Source organism: Athene cunicularia (genome assembly GCF_003259725.1).
Source record: "Athene cunicularia isolate RWA chromosome 24 unlocalized genomic scaffold, athCun1 chr24_part1, whole genome shotgun sequence".
NCBI lineage: Eukaryota > Metazoa > Chordata > Aves > Strigiformes > Strigidae > Athene > Athene cunicularia.
Window position 1 is genome coordinate 10,596 of NW_020799132.1, and position 17,087 is coordinate 27,682.

The following is a 17,087-nucleotide window of genomic DNA, read 5'->3' on the forward strand; positions in this document are numbered from 1 at the left end:
AAGATGAAATAACTAGACTTCATCTTAGGGAGAATTTTTAGTACAGATAAATAAGACACAAATTCACATAAAAGTTGACTCTTCCATCTAATTGTCCTTCCTATATATCCATTTTGGTTACTTTTTCACTAAGTGCCTGACTCCAAGAAAATATTTTTTTTTCCACATAGAATCATTGAGATATTTATGTTCCTTACACAAACAAAGGACAAAACGAGCATGTTTTTAATTTAAGATATCCCACAGGAAAATTCACTTTATCTGAATTATGCATCTGTTGTTTTCCATTTATTATAGTCATTGGCTGTACTAAGCACCGTGCTGGGCACTCAGAATGCAGTCTGCATAGTGGTTTTCTGAGACTGTGAGTGTAGAACAGGAGACACCTACATAAATGTCTAGTGCTTTAGACTATACAGCTGAGAAGCAGTTTATCTGTGTCCTAAACTCGTCTCTAGTGATGGAAGGAGGAATTAGGTGGATGTTGTTTTACACTACTGCCATCCCAGCAGCTGTCTGTGATCAATAGACTATGATGTATACTGGTTGGCAAAGTATTCAATATTTGTTATTAAGGAACACCCATATTTGCACTGCAAGAAATGAGTCCTGGTACCAGGAAAAAAAAAATAATATTGGAGCATGGCCATACTGGGACTAAACCTCTATTGAATAGCTGTAGTGGCCTATTAAATTCTGATGGAGATGTTAGGAACTGAGCAGACACATAATGAATAGCATTCAGCACTTACAAGGAACTAGAATATTGCCATTGGTTTTATATACACAAACACACACCCATAAAGCTAATCTTTATCTTTTTCTCATGGTTAGGTTGTTAACAGTTGGGTGTCAGGCCAAAGGGAAGCTTCTATTGTCCTCTTGGGAAGCAAAATGCTGGAAACTTGAAACAGTTTCTTCATATATGTTATTAATTAGACAGAGTCAAGTAAGCAGGAACAGCCAAAAGCAGTGTAACTGTTTAGGCTAGTGATGGTCGTTGTTGCTTTTGAATATACACAGTATTTATTAATTCTTTTGGCATCAAACACCTCATATTCATATGCTAGCATTCCGTGGAAATTGCCGCAATATTGCAATATTGACAAGGTGGAGCAGTCAAAGCCCTCAGGCTGTGAATCATTAATCCCAGGTGATGACTAGTATTATGCAATATGATAATTACTCAGTCCTTCTTTTAAACATTTATTTATTTGGGTTTTGTTGTTTGTTTTTGGTGGGGTTTTTTTTAACCTTGAAAGAGGGTAGTAGGAGAATAAATTCAGCTCCTTTGCAGTTTGAAAATTATTCTGAGCTAAGACATTGCTGTGCATTCCCTTTTCACTAGGTCTCCAGGAAACAAAGACAGACATCTCAATGGCTACCAAGGTATGCTCTTTCTACCCTGGCTTTCCCCTCTATTTCCTAATCCTTCTGGCTGTTTCATTGTCCACATTATATGACACTTGTGTCATGATTGGTTTTTAAAATGCATATTCTATGTACTTCATGTTAATATTACTCTGCAAAGTATTCATAAGGACTAACTTCAGGTTTTTGAGACTTCCTCTCCAGGACATGAATTGGAACAAGGATAGGATTCGTCTCATCTGACTTTAAACATTTGCATTATAGATTTTTACATATGAGCTAATCATGAATGCATTTCATAGTGGAGTTAAACAGGAAGCTCTGGGGTGTGTGAAATATGGTTTAGGAGTGATACTCTAGAACTGCTTCTTGCTCTCCACTGATGTTTAAGGAGGGTCAGGGGACTGAAGATTTTAATCTGAAATTGAAGATTAAGTGAGATGAATGCTGCCACAGGTATATGCCCGTTCTATAATACAAACCTAAGAAAGCTCTATTTCTTTAGGATACTGTGAACATTAGATCAAGTTATACATTTATTCTTAACTGAAAAATACACCATTGACTCAAGGAAATCAACTGGTGAATTTCAATGAAATGATAAATTGCTTCAACAAGAAAAAATATTTCAGGTTTTTGGTTACTATTGAGAAAAGATGCTATCAAGCTAAACAATGTTTCCTTTTAGAAAATGAACTATTATGTTCAGTCAGAAGGTTGAGGACATTTTAATCTAGAAGAACTGAAATTTTTTATGTTCCTTCCTCTTCACTTTGTTTATCAGGTTCATAAATACTGCCTCTTTCATCCTGTTTTTAAATCATAATACAGAAATGAGTTCCCTGATCTTCTTTACTATGCTGTTAAGTGTTGACTCAGAGTGAACACTGACTAGTCTGTAGAAACCTGGGTCATTTGTATGGATCCCATATATTAATTTTCTTGCAGTGAGAAATATTCTTACCCTGAATGTGTTTGTCTTTGTATGCCAGGATGGCGATGAAGTCCGTCTGTCTCATGATCTCTCAGAAGGTGAGGTAAAAGCCACTCAGAAGAGAAAAGAAAAAGTACTCATGTGTCTGAAGAACCTTGGGATTCACTGTGATCAGGTAAGCACTGAGAGTCCTATTAAGGAAAGAAGGATAACACTCCAGTGATATGAATGTCACCTAGTGCCAGTCCTAGGAAGCATCATCTGTCATCACAAGTTTTCCAGTGCAGGCTTTCTGTCCACTGGGAAAAGGATTCAGGCTTGGAATTTCCAAGGAGAAAAAAGAGAGCAGGACACTGAATTTTCAGTGGAATTCCCAGCTGCAATTCCTATATCTATCATATGATTAATTAATTAATCAACTTGCCCTTACAGGTATTTACATACATGTATATTTTTATATATTTCTATGTATGTGTATATAGGGATATATAGACACCATTTGGAAGAGACACACAGTTAGCCATGTTATTGTGTTTGCATCCTAATAAGCATGAATACATACATCTCTCTAATCTCTGTGCATTCTTGTGCACACATTCATCTCTACCTTTGAACCCTTTCATCCTCAGATACACACGTACAATGAATGAATCAGAACATTGGTCCCTACGCTTTTTCACATGCTGTGAACACAGACACACATTATAAATCTGCACACATCTTTGACTCCGAGCTCATTTTATCCTCATGGCATGCATGGTGGAATGCATGACTCTGGCTGACAGGAAAACACCCAGAGAGCTCCTTGCTTACCCCCCCTCCCCTGGACTAGGGAGAAAATACAAGGAGGGTGAGAAGTCATGGATCAAAATAAGGACAGTTTAACATGGAAAAGAAAAGCTACAAAGATGTGTGCATAGGCAAGGGGATTTATTCAGTGTTTCCCATCACTAGGGAAATGTTGACCGCTCCATGGAAAGTAGGGCCTCAGCACACGTGACACCACTTGGGAAGACAAATGCTGTAACCAAAAACATCCCCATTTCTTAATTTCCCTAAGATTTTACTGCTGAGCATGTTGTTAGATGGTACGGATTATCCCTTTAGTCAGTTTGGGTCAGCTGTCCCGTCACAACTATGTCCTTTCCCAACCTCCTGCCCACCCTATGCCTACTTACCAGGGGTGGAGTGCAAAGTGAGAAGGAACGCTGATTTTGTGAGAGACTGCTCAACAAGTCAAAACATTGGTGTGTTATCAAGAGCTTTATAGATACAAATCCAAATCAAAGCACCATATGGGCTGCTATGAAGAAAGTTGACTCTGTTCCAGCCAGATCCAGTACAACATGTTTCTTGAGAAATTGATGTGGTTGGCTATAATAGTTCTACTTTACTCTTTTGGGAGAAAAAAAAAAAAAAAAAGTTGTTGGTGATAAAAAGTAAATAGAGGTGCCATGTAGAGAAACACAATGAGTACTGCTCAAGTTTTATTTATATTTTGAAGCTGAGGCACAGAAATATAGCCACAACAAATTTCATTATCAGGAAGACAAGTGGTAGCACAACACAAAGGAGAACCCATTCTGTGGCTGTAATGTAAAGGAAAAAGAAAAATAAGGGGAAAGAGGCAGATTATGGGATGTGTCTTAAAACAAGGCAGCAGGTCAGGTAAGAACTGTGATAGCCTTTATCCCTGTTCATTTGTTAAGCCTTTGTTCTAAAAGAAATGTGTTTTCTGTCTTCCACTCCCCAGAATAACGTGCCTAATATTGTTGTTCTGGGATCAGGCGGAGGCTTGCGTGCCTTGATAGCTTTTCTAGGAACCTTGGTTGAGCTGAAGAAACAGAATTTCTTGGATGCCGTCATGTATCTGTGTGGGGTGTCGGGATCTACTTGGTAGGTGCCTGTTACCTGATGTAATTGTGAATGTTTTTCCTGCTCCATAGATTCAATAACAAATTGACACTTTCATCACTGTTCATAACTCTCTTTTGAGCTCACAACAGATGAACCATATGGTAGGTAAGATATTTGCCTGTACAATGGTGGGAGGCACAGGAAATATTCATAACATTAACTACAGTCCAGCCAGACTGATCTTTCATCCCCAGAGAGGAAGAAATTAGCATTTCTCAATGGTGGCTCAAATAAAGGCCTCACTTGGCCAGTCAGTCTTACCTTCTGGAAGAGGCAATTCCCCCTGTTCACAGGCCATGAGGAGCATCCAGGACAACGTTGAAAACTTCTAGGTAACATACTACTCAGAAGCACAAGGGCTTGTTTAAATAGAGGCTGTGGTATATTTAAGAGGGTCCCATGGCACTAAGCTACACCTCTCAAGTCAGGTGCACCAGTGTAACAACCTGGTGCCTTTCAGGTACTTCACCAGCCACAGGTTTGGAAGAGCACTGAGTCTCCTGCACATACTGCATCAAATCTACGAAATCTGTGGTGAAGTTACTCATTCTTGTGGCAGGTTAAATGGTGTTACATATGTATGTTGTGGTCTTGAATTTTTATACTTCATTTACTTTTTTAGGCTTCCCTTATATGCAATGAAAAGAAATGACATGCTGGAATATGAGCCATTTTACCTTAAGGCCCATGTGCAGCATGTCAACGACATCCAGGATTGTTCGTTACACTGAAATGACTGTGAAGGGAGTCTAGCTTATAGGTCATATATAGACATCTGCCCTGTAGGGACAGAACTCTGAATCTAGCAGTCCTAAATTTAAATGACAGTATGTGTATGTCTATATGACATACACACCTCTCCTTCTATTTTACTTAAGGGGATAGGTTTATATTCTCTAAAGACAGACTTCCTGTGACAGTTCAGATGCCCTAGGAATAAATCCTATCTTGTTTTCAGCAGGTGATTCAAGATGGCACAGATCTTCCACAGATCTTGTGTCTGTCCAAAGAGGGTGGAAGTCTTGGACACGTTAGGCCACCTTAACTGTCACTGTCTGGTATTATACATGGTGTCTGCAGTAATCCACAACATCTGCTTCCTTGCACAGAGTCAAGACACATGCTGCTCTAAATCAAGAAAGTAATGTTTATTCCTGAATTAGGCTGCGGAGAGGGTCTTGGAACAGAGTGAGACTTTACATCTCTGCAGGTAGCTAGCATGATCTGAGAGCTATAAATTTAGTGGAGACTATATCACTCTGCAAGTGTACCAGCTTTATTGGTCCTAATAACAGACAAAAAAAAAGTCACAAGTCTCTAGTACGAAATGATGACGTGATGTAAACCATTCTACACATTTAAGTTTGTTCCAAGATGGATTATCTGTGTCTTGGCAGATTTCACATCTTTCCCACAAATGCTATCTGCAAAATCTGTATTTCTGCAGCAATATATCTTTAATATATGGTACATACTCTACTGATATCCAGCTTTGGGTCATCTAACTAATTAAATCATATTATGACTGTGCAGCTGGAAAGTAAGCAATCAGGGAATAACAGCACCTTTCTAGGAGTTAAAGTGCCTTGCTCTTGTAGAAGCCTGTAACTTATTCTTCCTCTCATATATTTTTAAAGACACTCCTGAATCTGCATCCAGATTCAGACAAAAAAAGAGCAAAGCCCCATTCACTTTTCCCTATGCTAGAGATAGGACTTTTCTTTCTCTTTAAAAGGTGCATGTCACTCCTGTATGGAGATGGGAAATGGTCAGAAAATTTGATGTCCTTGGAAAAGGAACTGTGCAAAAACCTCAGTACTGTCTCCTGGCATATTGCAAAAGCAGAAGAATCCTTGGAGGAGTCATCAAAAGATGAACATTACTCACTCACTGACTTCTGGGCATCCTGTTTTGTGTACAAAATACTACAGCAGGTAAGAAGGTATTTGCAAACACCTCGTGAGTGTTTTGAAGACCTCAGAGTAATTGCAACTAAATTTGACCTCAGCAGGTGTTTTTTTGAGGAGTTGTATAAATTGAAGCAATATTTTAGAACATGACATCTAATCTCTAGATATGGAAAGGTAGAAGCAATTAATCCAATTCCTTGGTTAATCCAGTGTCCTAAATGGGGTTGTCCTCAGTGCTATAGCAGAGAGGAGGGGCATTTTATATTTCTTCAGAAGTTTATACTTCTCTTTCAGTTTGATGAGAATGAGCTGGCTGACCACAAGGATGCCTCAGAGACTGGAATAAACCCTTACCCAATTTATGCAGCAGTGGATAAGGAAACACTGAGGAAAGAAGGTGAAAACTCTCCAGGTAAAATATGGGTTGCTAGTCTAACTGTATGTTAAATGCCATGCATTATGTTCCTTTAACTTTGTGGCAGGCATTAACTTACTGACATCCAATTGCCGTTTGTCAGCCTATGACTTTGTTCATAGATAATGGAGAAAAACTTGCACTTCCAGGGGCTGAATCACATTCTGTAAAAGTGGCTTTCATGATAGGATAAGGTGAGGCATCCCTAGAATAGAATGGGCTGAATAGATTATATAAAATGTCAATAAAATAGATCTTCAAAATGTAGAAGCCTCAATATAGGCATTTAGTGTCATCACAGATTCCTTGGCCTCCATTTGATTTTTCAGGAGGGTGCAGATCTCTTGTAAATGCTGTATCATATCCATCAACCCTATGTGGAGCTCCAAAATAATCCTGTACTTCTAAAACTGAACTAGGCAACTATATTATTTTTCAGTAGTTAAGGAGAAGTTTACTTTCAGACAACTACTTTTATCCTGTCCCGTTAAACCAACTTTTCCTTCACTATAATTTAAAACTCTGTCTCTCCTACTGCTCCTCCCACTTACCAATGGTAGGATCTGATTTAGGGTGATGGGACTTGATTTAAAATGCACAAACTAGCCAGGAATGGTGATAAACCCAGAAGGCTTGAGTGAGAACTGGGAGCTTCGTTCTGGAAATGTGATAAAGGATGGGATTATGAAATAATTTCAGTTTAGGCAGGTGAGTGTGGGATAATAGTCACAACCAACAAAAAGTTTCACCATTGCTATCAAATCTTATTTTCCATACCTGTTAAAACAATTGATCTTTCTCTCACAGAGGCCTGTGGTTCCATTTCAGATGTTCTACCATACTCTGCCTGCTTCCCCTACCTTTCTAAAAGAGTATGAGTGTTCTTTCAGTCCTCTGTCATAGCTGTTGGCCCCAGTTTGCCACATGTCTTTAGGTACCAGGGGTTCCTAGCTATGTATCTGTGGGCACTTGAATCAAGTGAAGTCTCTTCTCTTCTTTGACTCTAAAGAATGTTACAACAGGCAGGCTCTGTCACTTATACATAAGTGTTGAGAGGCCCTTGAGATATCTGAGATCTGCACAGAGCTGTACAATGACACATGGTCTGTGGGAAAACAAGACCTTTCTTGTGTGGTAGCTGGAGGCCAGAGTAGGAGGGATAGCCAGGGTATATCACAGAGCAGGTGGTAGCATGGTTACTACTTTCTCCATATGCCAATTCATCTTTGTCAGCTAGTATCAGGTGATTTTGGAAAGGAAGAGAAAAACAACCAAAAAGATACTTTGGGACAGTGAGGTCAGCTATGCTTCCAAATACTGAGTGACAAAACTTTGATTTTTCCCAGGGACCTGGTTTGAATTCACTCCACATGAGGCTGGATATACTACCTTGGGTGCTTTTGTGAGTACCAAACACTTTGGAAGTGAATTTGAGAATGGTAAACTGAAGAAAAAGGGGAAGAAGAAACACATTTGTTACATGCAAGGTGAATCTTCCTAATTCTGCTTTGTAGAAAAGTATTTTTCTGTAAATAACAAGAATACATCTATTATTCCATGAATGCATGCATAATAGTATATGAATTCTGAAGAGCAGTTTGTCTCACTTTAAACATTCAAACTGGAACACCTGAATGCCTCTCTACACTCCACTGTCTACATGGACCAATTCTCTATGGTTGTTATGGGAAGTTAGACCTATGCTGAAGATTACTGCTGTTAATATTATTATATTTGATCCCAACTTGGATGTCTAAATGTTCTGTAAACCCAGCATGTTCCCTTTACAGGGAGAGATGCTTCCAAAATTAGAGACATACTACTGTGAGAACTGGTAGCTCCTATTTTGCTTCACAGTTTCAGTCCAGGTCATCGCTTTTTCATTTCATCCCCTACCTAAATGGTATATCTACAAATCTCATCTCACTTGTCTGTGACAACAACTAAACATATCTGGCAGCCTTAAACACATCTTGTGTTTAATTATTTCATGCCTCGGTATCCTAGAAATACACCCTTAACATCATGCTCTAGGTGGAAAAAAAAAAAAAAAAAAAAAAAAAAAAGGGCAAAAAACCCCTGCACTCTACTTCTTATTATTTAATTTACTCAGTAGGAAAAACAAATAAACACAACATATCTGTGCTGAGTACTTATGCCTCCAGGCTCATGTATGAGGCTGGCCCAGGGAAGTGCTCAAGAGTACCCAATATTTTCCATAGGATTCTGGCCTTAAGTAACATAAAAAGCTGGTCCACAGAGTAGTGTGTTCCTAGCAGGAGGAAGAGGGAGTGAATAATCTCAGGAGGTGTATAATCCTTTCAGTAGACAGTAAAGGAAGACTAGGCAAGGAGTTTTGATTTAGACATCTGTCTTGCAGATTTTGAAAGTTAAGTAGGAGAAGTGTACTACTAAAGGGGAAACTTGGATTCAATTCTTAGTGAGACTATTATAAAGCAAGCACTTTGAGCACTTTTTTTTTGTTTTGTTTTTGTTTTTTTTGTTGTTGTTGTTTGTTTTAGGCCTATGGGGGAGTGCTCTTGGAAGCATGGAAGAAAATCTGAAGTTTATACGAGGTATTACATTTTTTCTGTTACTGGTATGATCAAAGCAGTTGTTTCTAAATTTGATCACATACTTCACATTACTCTTGAGTAATCCCTGCAGTCCTCTAGTTCCAAACAGAAATACAGCTATGCCTAACAGAAGTCCCACTGGGACTCCATTTGTCAACATCAGAGATGACAAGATAGAGATTGTGCAGATATTATCCAAGACTGTTCAGCTTGAAGACTGACTGTTCAGTTGAAAATTTCAACTGTGTCAAAGCAGAAGCACTCTGTGGATATCCAGTTGGGAAGTGCAGATTCACAACTGAAAAAGTTGGAAGCTGGTGACTTCTGACACTGGAGGAATGCTCCTGCTCCACCTGAAGATTTGCAATTATGGAATATATTTAGTATGCTCAGAAAAGATGAGGGACTGCAAGCATGAGGGTCTGAGAGCTCTGTCAAATGAAGCATGAGAGTCAGATGAGCCTGACCACCATTAGAAGGAAGTGATGAGTTATAAGAGTGAGATGCTTCATGCTACAGTGGAGACACACACATGCCCCCATCTGCCAATCTAATCTTTTGTCTAGGGGGATTTGCTGCTTGTTGGGGATTTGGTTTTGAGAGACCTTGTGGACCCATTGCTTGTGTGGCCCTCAGGTTATTACTCCACACTGCTCCTCATCAAGGGCACTAAGGAAACTTCCCAAGTGAGACCTGAATTGTCAGGCATGACTACATCTGGTGAGGGTTGTGAAAGGCAACAGGAAGGGCTTCCACAGGTATATCAGCAGCAAAAGGAGGACTAGGTAAAATGTAGGCCTGCTGCTGCATGTGGCAGGAGTCCTGGTGACAAAGGACATGAAAAAGGCTGAGGTACTAAGTGCCAGTTTTGCCTCACTCTTTGACTGGCCTTCAGAGAAACCCTTCAGTGGAGAAGATTGGAGCAAGAAAGTCCTTATCCTTGGGAACATGTAAACAAATTGCATCAGGTTAAGGAACATGGAAACAAATTGGACATATGGAATCCAAGGGACCTGATAGGATACAATTGCTGGTGGAGCTGGCTAACATCATTGCAAGGCCACTCTCAATCATCTTTGAAAATTCATGGCAATAGTGGGAGTTTTCTGATGACTGGAAGAAAGATGCCATTCCTGTCTTCAGAAAGAGCAGGAAGGTCAGCCAGCCACACCTCAGTCCCAGGGAAGGTAACTGAGCAAGTCCTTCTGGAAGACCTTTCCAAATACATGAAGGATAAGAAGCCAATGAAGTCTAGTCAGCATGGATTTATGACGAGCAAATCATGCTTAGCCCACATAAAAATCTTCTACAATGAGATGACTGTCTTGGTAGATGAACAGAGAGCATCGGATGCTGTTTACTGTGCTCTTAGTCAGGGTTTTTACAGTCTGTTATCACATTCTCATGGACAAACTGAGGAATTATGGTCTAACTAAGTGGACAGTGAAAACTGTCTAAACTTATGGGCCCAGAGAGTTGTGTTCAGTGGTATGAAATTCAGCTGGAGGCCAGGCACTAGCACTGTATTACAGGACTGAATTCTAGACCTGATACTTTTAACGTCATCATTAGCAACACAGATGATGGGACCAAGTGCACCCTCAGTAAGTTTGCAGATAATACGAAACTGGGAGGACTGGTTGGGTAATACAGAGAAGTCTTGTCAGGCTGGAGAAATGGACCAACAGGAACCTCACAAAGTTCAACAAAAGAAAATACAAAGTCCTGCATGTGGGGAGGAATAACCCCAGGCACCAGGACATGTTGCTGTAGAGATGGACAAAGCAACACACACACACTCACATGGGTGAATAAGAGGCTATTTTTTTTTTTTTTACTTACTAAAAGCATGCATTTTTATATATTTCTGGTGCCAGAGTGTCACAATATAATTGGACAATAAGTTAACATTCTCATTGGATAACCTTTATCAGTTTCCTCCCTGTTTACTTCATCCTGCTGTGTAGTCTGCAGCTCCTTGAAAAGTTATTTGCTTGAAGCAAAGCTTCCCTTTCTCAAGGGTGCACCGGAATCTTGTCAAGGTCAAACTCCTCTTCAATCAGGTTGTTGGCAGATCAGCTGCCTTCCCTGACAAGGACAGGCTAAGGACCGACCAGTTGGAAAGCAGCTTTTCAGTAAAGAACTGGGGGTCCTGGGGAACACTGAGTTGAGCATGAACCAGCAGTGTTCCCTTGTGGCAAAGAAGGCTAATGGTACCCTGGGCTGCATCAGGAGGAGCACCACCAGCAGGCTGAGGGAGGTGATCCTTCTCTTCTACTCAGCACTGGTGATGACACAACTGGAATATTGTGTCCAGTTCTGGGCTCCCCAGTATAAGAAAGATGTGAGCGTACTTGAAGGATTCCAGAAAGGGGCCACAAAGATGATTCAGGGACTGGAGCATTTTTTGTATGAGGAGAGACTGAGAGAGCTGGGACTGTTGAGCCTGGAGAAGAGAAGGCTCAGGGGGATCCTGACAATTTGTATAGATACCTGATGGGAGGATTCAGATAAGATGGAATCAGATGCTTCTCAGTAATATCTACTGAAAGGACAAGAGGCAATGAACAAAAATTCAAAAATACAAGAATTTCAATTTAAACATAAGAAAAATAATTTTTACTGTGAGGATGGTTGAACACTGGAACAGGTTTCCCAGGGAGACTGTGGAGTCTGCATTCTTGGACTATTTAACAACCTAGCTGGATATGGCCCTGAGCAATTTTCTGTACCTAACCCTGCTCTGAGCAGAGGAGGTGGACTAGATGATCTCCAGAGGTCCCTTCCAACCTCAACTGAATTTCTCTGAAAATGGTTAAAACAAAACACTGTTCCTTGCATGTCATTTTAGACATTTACAACATTGTTATGAACATTTGAGTTGCTCACCTTAAGTTCGTAAGTGAGAAAGATGAACTTCACAGGTGCTTTTCACTGCTACATTTAGATGCCTGTTTAAAAGTGTGATGAAACTTTTTCTAGAAATGCCTCACCATTGAATATATATCTATGGCAGGATGAGTATGGACTGTAGAAGTCCAGTTATGGTCAGGTGAATCTCTGCCAGTACCACAGGGGGAAGTGAAAGTATCACGTCAGCGAATGTGGACTGATCTCCACATTAGATTCCTTGTGATGTGGAAGCATCAGAGATGGTATCTTAAACTCAGAGGTAGGAGGCAATCAAAGGAGGGAATAATAGAGGTGACTGGGATGCCATTGGATAGATGAGACATCGAACGTAGAGTTATGAGTGATGAACAGAACCAACAGGAGATTAGTATTCTTCTGGAGTGTCAGCCACAAGGCAGTTGAGATCCTCCAAGGAATCTGAAATATCACTGTATATCTGTGTTTAGGTGCATGGCGAGCTTTCCTGATGTGTTTCATTGGCAGGCAATGACTATTTTATTGGATGGGTCTTATTTTAATTATTGGATGGATCTTATCTTAATTATCCTTTTATTTCTTCCAAGACAGTCTCACCTTGTTCCTACAAAGAAGAGTTTTCCCATTTGAACACATGTCCTGGTATGGGCTTGGTGAGTTATTGTGATTCTTTGTTGTTTTTAAAATTTATTTTATTATTTTTTAAATTTAACACTCTTTTCTGCTTGCCCCATGTTTTCCTTAGGGGACTCACAGGAATATAAACCAGGCACAAGGAAATCCAGGCTTCCAGGTGTCTCATATACATAATGATTTGTGAGATCTTGAATATGTAACTATAATAACCACCCTGACATTTTGGAGCGATTCACTCATGTTAGATTGCACTTCACTAACGGGCTTCTGGGAAGGTGTTACTGCGTTCTTGTGTAGCTGCTGTGGCCAGAGAGTACAGGCAGTCTGCACCATCCAGATTCAAGGCTCACACTCACATTTAGGTCCAGACTTCCTGCTGGTCCACACTGCCTGTGAGTTAGCACTGCCTCTAGATTGCAATACACCAGCTCATCTTTCCACTTGGGAAACTCGGGGACGGCAGGAATGGCAGAGCATGTGAAAGAGCAGATCTGGCTCACCCTCAGGTCTGTCGGTACAGGCAGTCAGTACGCCAGTGTCTGTGGCTCTTTTGGTGTGAGAACTTAGACCTAAAATTTAGACATAAAAGTCCAGATCAGGAATGGCTCAGGTCCAGTTCCTGAAATAAGTGTAAGTCAGGACACATGTTCTTCCAAACATAAATTGAACAGCAAATGGATCATATTGTACTAACCATCATTGCTGGTTGACAATATACTTCAAGGAAAATAAAGTAATTTACAACACAGCACCTTTCATGGACCAGTTATTCTGTTCTCTTTCTCCTTTTGTAAAATTCAAATTTCCAACAAGAATATATATATTTATTTGTTTTTCCATATTGAAATGTTCACCTGAATAATTTAGATTTTAATGATTATGAAACACAAAATGCATTCCCACAGTACTCTCTTGGTAATACTGGAACAAATCACATCAGGCTTCACTCAAAGCATCATTGCATTTCTTATTCCTTTATGTATTTACTTATTTATTTTAAAATTCAGAATAGGAATTAAATATTTGAGGCACATTAGTAAATCCCCGTTTACTTCAAACTGTATTTCTGCTCCTCCTCCTGCTACTTTGTTTCATGGAACTTTTTTTCCAAGATGAACACAAAGGCCATCTGAATCCTGGTATAGCTGTGCAGCTGTCCAGACGTGAATGTTCAGTGTTAAGTGTTTTTATTGTTAACAGAGAGAAATACTTTGGCACATGATTCCTCTCACCAGCTTAAACAACTTAGGATAAGAGAAAAGAGCTCAGCCTTTCTACAGATTCCACTGAATGGAGGGACTGCATCTTCATTAATTCGTCAGTTACTGTCTTATCAGATGTTTGGTAAGATAAATCCCACTCTGATGTAACTTTTATCTTTCTTAGACACTATTTCAGATAACCTCATGGCTTATCAGCCTGCTCTTCTTCTACTAGACCTTCAGTCCTGTGCTGTAAGTGGGAGTGATCCTAAGGAAGTCTTCGGGAAACTGTTGAATATATTGGCAGGCAAGTGAATGATGCTGAGATTTCTAAGCACTTGCATTCTCAGTAACATGGTTTGACAAACAGTGATTCCTCTGTTGTGCATTCTCATATTTTCCTTTTCTTCTTTTCTCTCTTTTTAACAAGTCAAGGGGAAAAGTTCATCTTACCGACTGTGTCTTGAAATGCAAAATGATTGGGCGACAAAAACAAAGGAGGAAAGAATGGAGGCCTGTGCTGCACTGAGCGAACAGATAGAAAAGGAATTTGTAGGCAAGTATTGTACATAAATGATTATCATAAGGAGGATGCCCTCTCCATCCCAGTTAGAAATGCCCACCTGCATCTGTAGTAAAAATTTGCCCTGTAGGTTGCCATTTATCTGTTTCTTTTTTGTGACTGTTTTTTGTGCTTTTTCTCCACTTGATCTTCCTCAGTGTATCTCGGAGAAGAAAGTATTCCAGGAAGACTCTTTCATTCATCCTGTCAATACCTTCCAGGCAAGTTGTCATTTGTAATAAATTTTAGTATATTTTATTATTCTTTGTATTGTATGTGCTTTGGAAAATTCCAGCTTTGGAGTTTTGTGAACTTGAATTCCAGCGTAAATCTTGGGTACAGCACTGTAGTAAGATCTGATGAAAACTATATTGCAGAATACATGCCACTGACAGTCTAATCCATGGAATAGTTTCCAATATTCACAAAGGTTTCAGGTGTCATGAAAGACAGGCAGACACTTAGAATCTGTCTACCTAAGTAAATAGAACAAGAGACCTAATCCCGAACAATCACTGTTTTCCATCTATCTTTGCTCCTGGCTGAGCCTGTGTTGTCAGAAAGACTTCTCAGACATGCCAAACTGATGAAGAATAGGATCTTGGCAGCTGTAGGTAGTGGAATACTGAGTGGATTGCTGTTGGACAGCTAGGGTGCCCTGATCTCAAGTGTCATTTGGAACTTCCATTACTAGAGAAATTTTGAAATAAAAAGTCATGAGCCAAGACATCCTACAGCAAAACTGGCTTTTCTTTAATAGGCAACTACATTCTTACCAGGTGGTGGGGTTTTTTTCATGGCTAATCAGCATTTATGTCCTTTTATATAAACCTAAGCTTGTTTTCAATGAACTGAGCTCATTTAGCTTATATCTGCAATATTTAATAGACTCAGTAGTGGGTGAAATGAGGTTTATTTGGATTTTCATGAAAGAGAGCAGGAATAGGTCTAAGCAAGACAGAAATAAATTGCAAAGTAAAATTTCACACTGAAATTCCTCAAGTACATTTGCAATGTTAATCTGGTACGTTACAGTTTTCAATCCAGGGCCCTGCTAGTTCCATTGGCCACAGACTATGGGCCAATATTTGGCCATTTTCTTCTCGAGTAAACTGACTGATACTCTGAGATTAAATCTGGACATTGCATACAGGTCTTTTTTCTCTCCAGTGCCTGTTCCAAGTAGTGTGTTCAGAGATAAGGCCTGGACTGTGTTTATCTGCACAGTACACTCCTCCATACTCTTTCACGAGCCGGTTTTCTCATGCTCTTTCACATGATCTCTTGATGCTCTCATGGCTTTCAGCTAATATCCTCCTCCTCATACAGGTCATTCTACTGGTCTGTAGCATGGCTCTCACTTTTCTCAGGGCACTTTCAGCTGGAAAGAAGATGAAGAGAAGTAACAATCCCTTTGAACTACAAGAATGCTGTAAGAGGCTCAGAAAAGTTCAGGTCTCCCTCTTGTACAGGCCTGTGAGCCCCAAGCGTGGTGAATGTGTCAGCTGGCCAAGAGCTCAAGTCCTGTATCGTTTGTGCTTTTAGTGGCTTATTCAAATGTGTTTCAGCTATACTAAGATTCCATTGCTTAATGTTAATTATCTGAACTAGTGAAAAGCCTGATTCTTTCCCTTCTGAAGCACTAAGGCCTTGGCCCTCAGACTGTCTGTACACTATCTGCACATATTTCTTCTACCACCATGCATCTTCCCCCAGATTTTGTCACCTCAGTTGAAAAGTTAAGTTCTCTAGATTCAACTATGTTTTGAATTTATTGTCTCTTCCCAGGCCCAATGAGGAATGTCATTAGGATGGTGTTTAAAACAGTCCAATGTGCATTGACCTGGAAATGGGGAACGGCTAATAACTTCCTTTACAACTGCTGTAAGAAAACCCAATTAAATTATGATTTGTTTACATTCAGAAAATACAGAGTGATTGTTCTATTCAACCAGATCTATGGGACAGAATGCATGGGGTTTAACAGAGCATTTTTTTTTGTGTGTGATATTAAACCAAGAAAACTGTCTTTGCCATTTACCTTCTTAAATCAACAAGTTAGCATTCCTTTCCAGGACCCAACCTCTCTTAACAGCATCTCATTATGTGCAGTATATTATTTCACAGAACTATTTCACACTGCTTGAATCCAAATCTGCAACATCATTGCAGATATATAAGATCAATTCACAAACTCAGGTGTCTAATGTCACACAAACTGCCCTTGCATACAAGGGACAATGACATTAAGTTGGAAGACACAAAATGAAACCTGTAAGACCCCTGTACCCCTATGGAAAATAACCTGAATGGCACAAGAAGTAAACTAAGGAGTTGGAAATGGAGTTGTGTTCCTGATGTATGAGGAGTAACTTTGATCTCTAGATTTGCCCTAGCTGGATGTTCACTTATGATAATGGAAGCTTTGGCACCTAACATAAGTAGAAACCTGCATTTAAACAACTGCAGTTAGGTGTCATGAGCTCTAGCTGGCTCATACACTCATCAAAGATCTTATTTTAAAACTATGGGTGCATAGTTCTGAGATGACTTTTGAAAAGCTCATCAGGAATTCTCGTCTGCAACTGACCAAAGTCAGAGAGAGAAGTAGGTCAGAGGGATGTGGATTCCTCTTGTCAGAATACATCTGGATATCTGGCTGGGCAGGATAGACA

At 39.8% G+C, this 17,087-nt stretch overlaps 1 protein-coding gene across 1 annotated transcript in view; it reads left to right on the plus strand.

Moving 5' to 3' along the window:
• The first annotated feature begins 1,377 nt into the window (after positions 1–1,377).
• The window catches only part of PLA2G4C (phospholipase A2 group IVC), a 20,744-nt gene continuing 5,034 nt past the window's right edge, over positions 1,378–17,087 (plus strand). The window contains exons 1-9 of the mRNA XM_026863557.1: positions 1,378–1,389; positions 2,364–2,480; positions 4,059–4,201; positions 5,958–6,156; positions 6,427–6,544; positions 7,894–8,034; positions 9,070–9,123; positions 9,760–9,881; positions 14,571–14,633. Of these exons, the coding sequence (XP_026719358.1) occupies positions 1,378–1,389; positions 2,364–2,480; positions 4,059–4,201; positions 5,958–6,156; positions 6,427–6,544; positions 7,894–8,034; positions 9,070–9,123; positions 9,760–9,881; positions 14,571–14,633 (969 nt within the window). The remainder of the gene's footprint in view (positions 1,390–2,363; positions 2,481–4,058; positions 4,202–5,957; positions 6,157–6,426; positions 6,545–7,893; positions 8,035–9,069; positions 9,124–9,759; positions 9,882–14,570; positions 14,634–17,087) is intronic.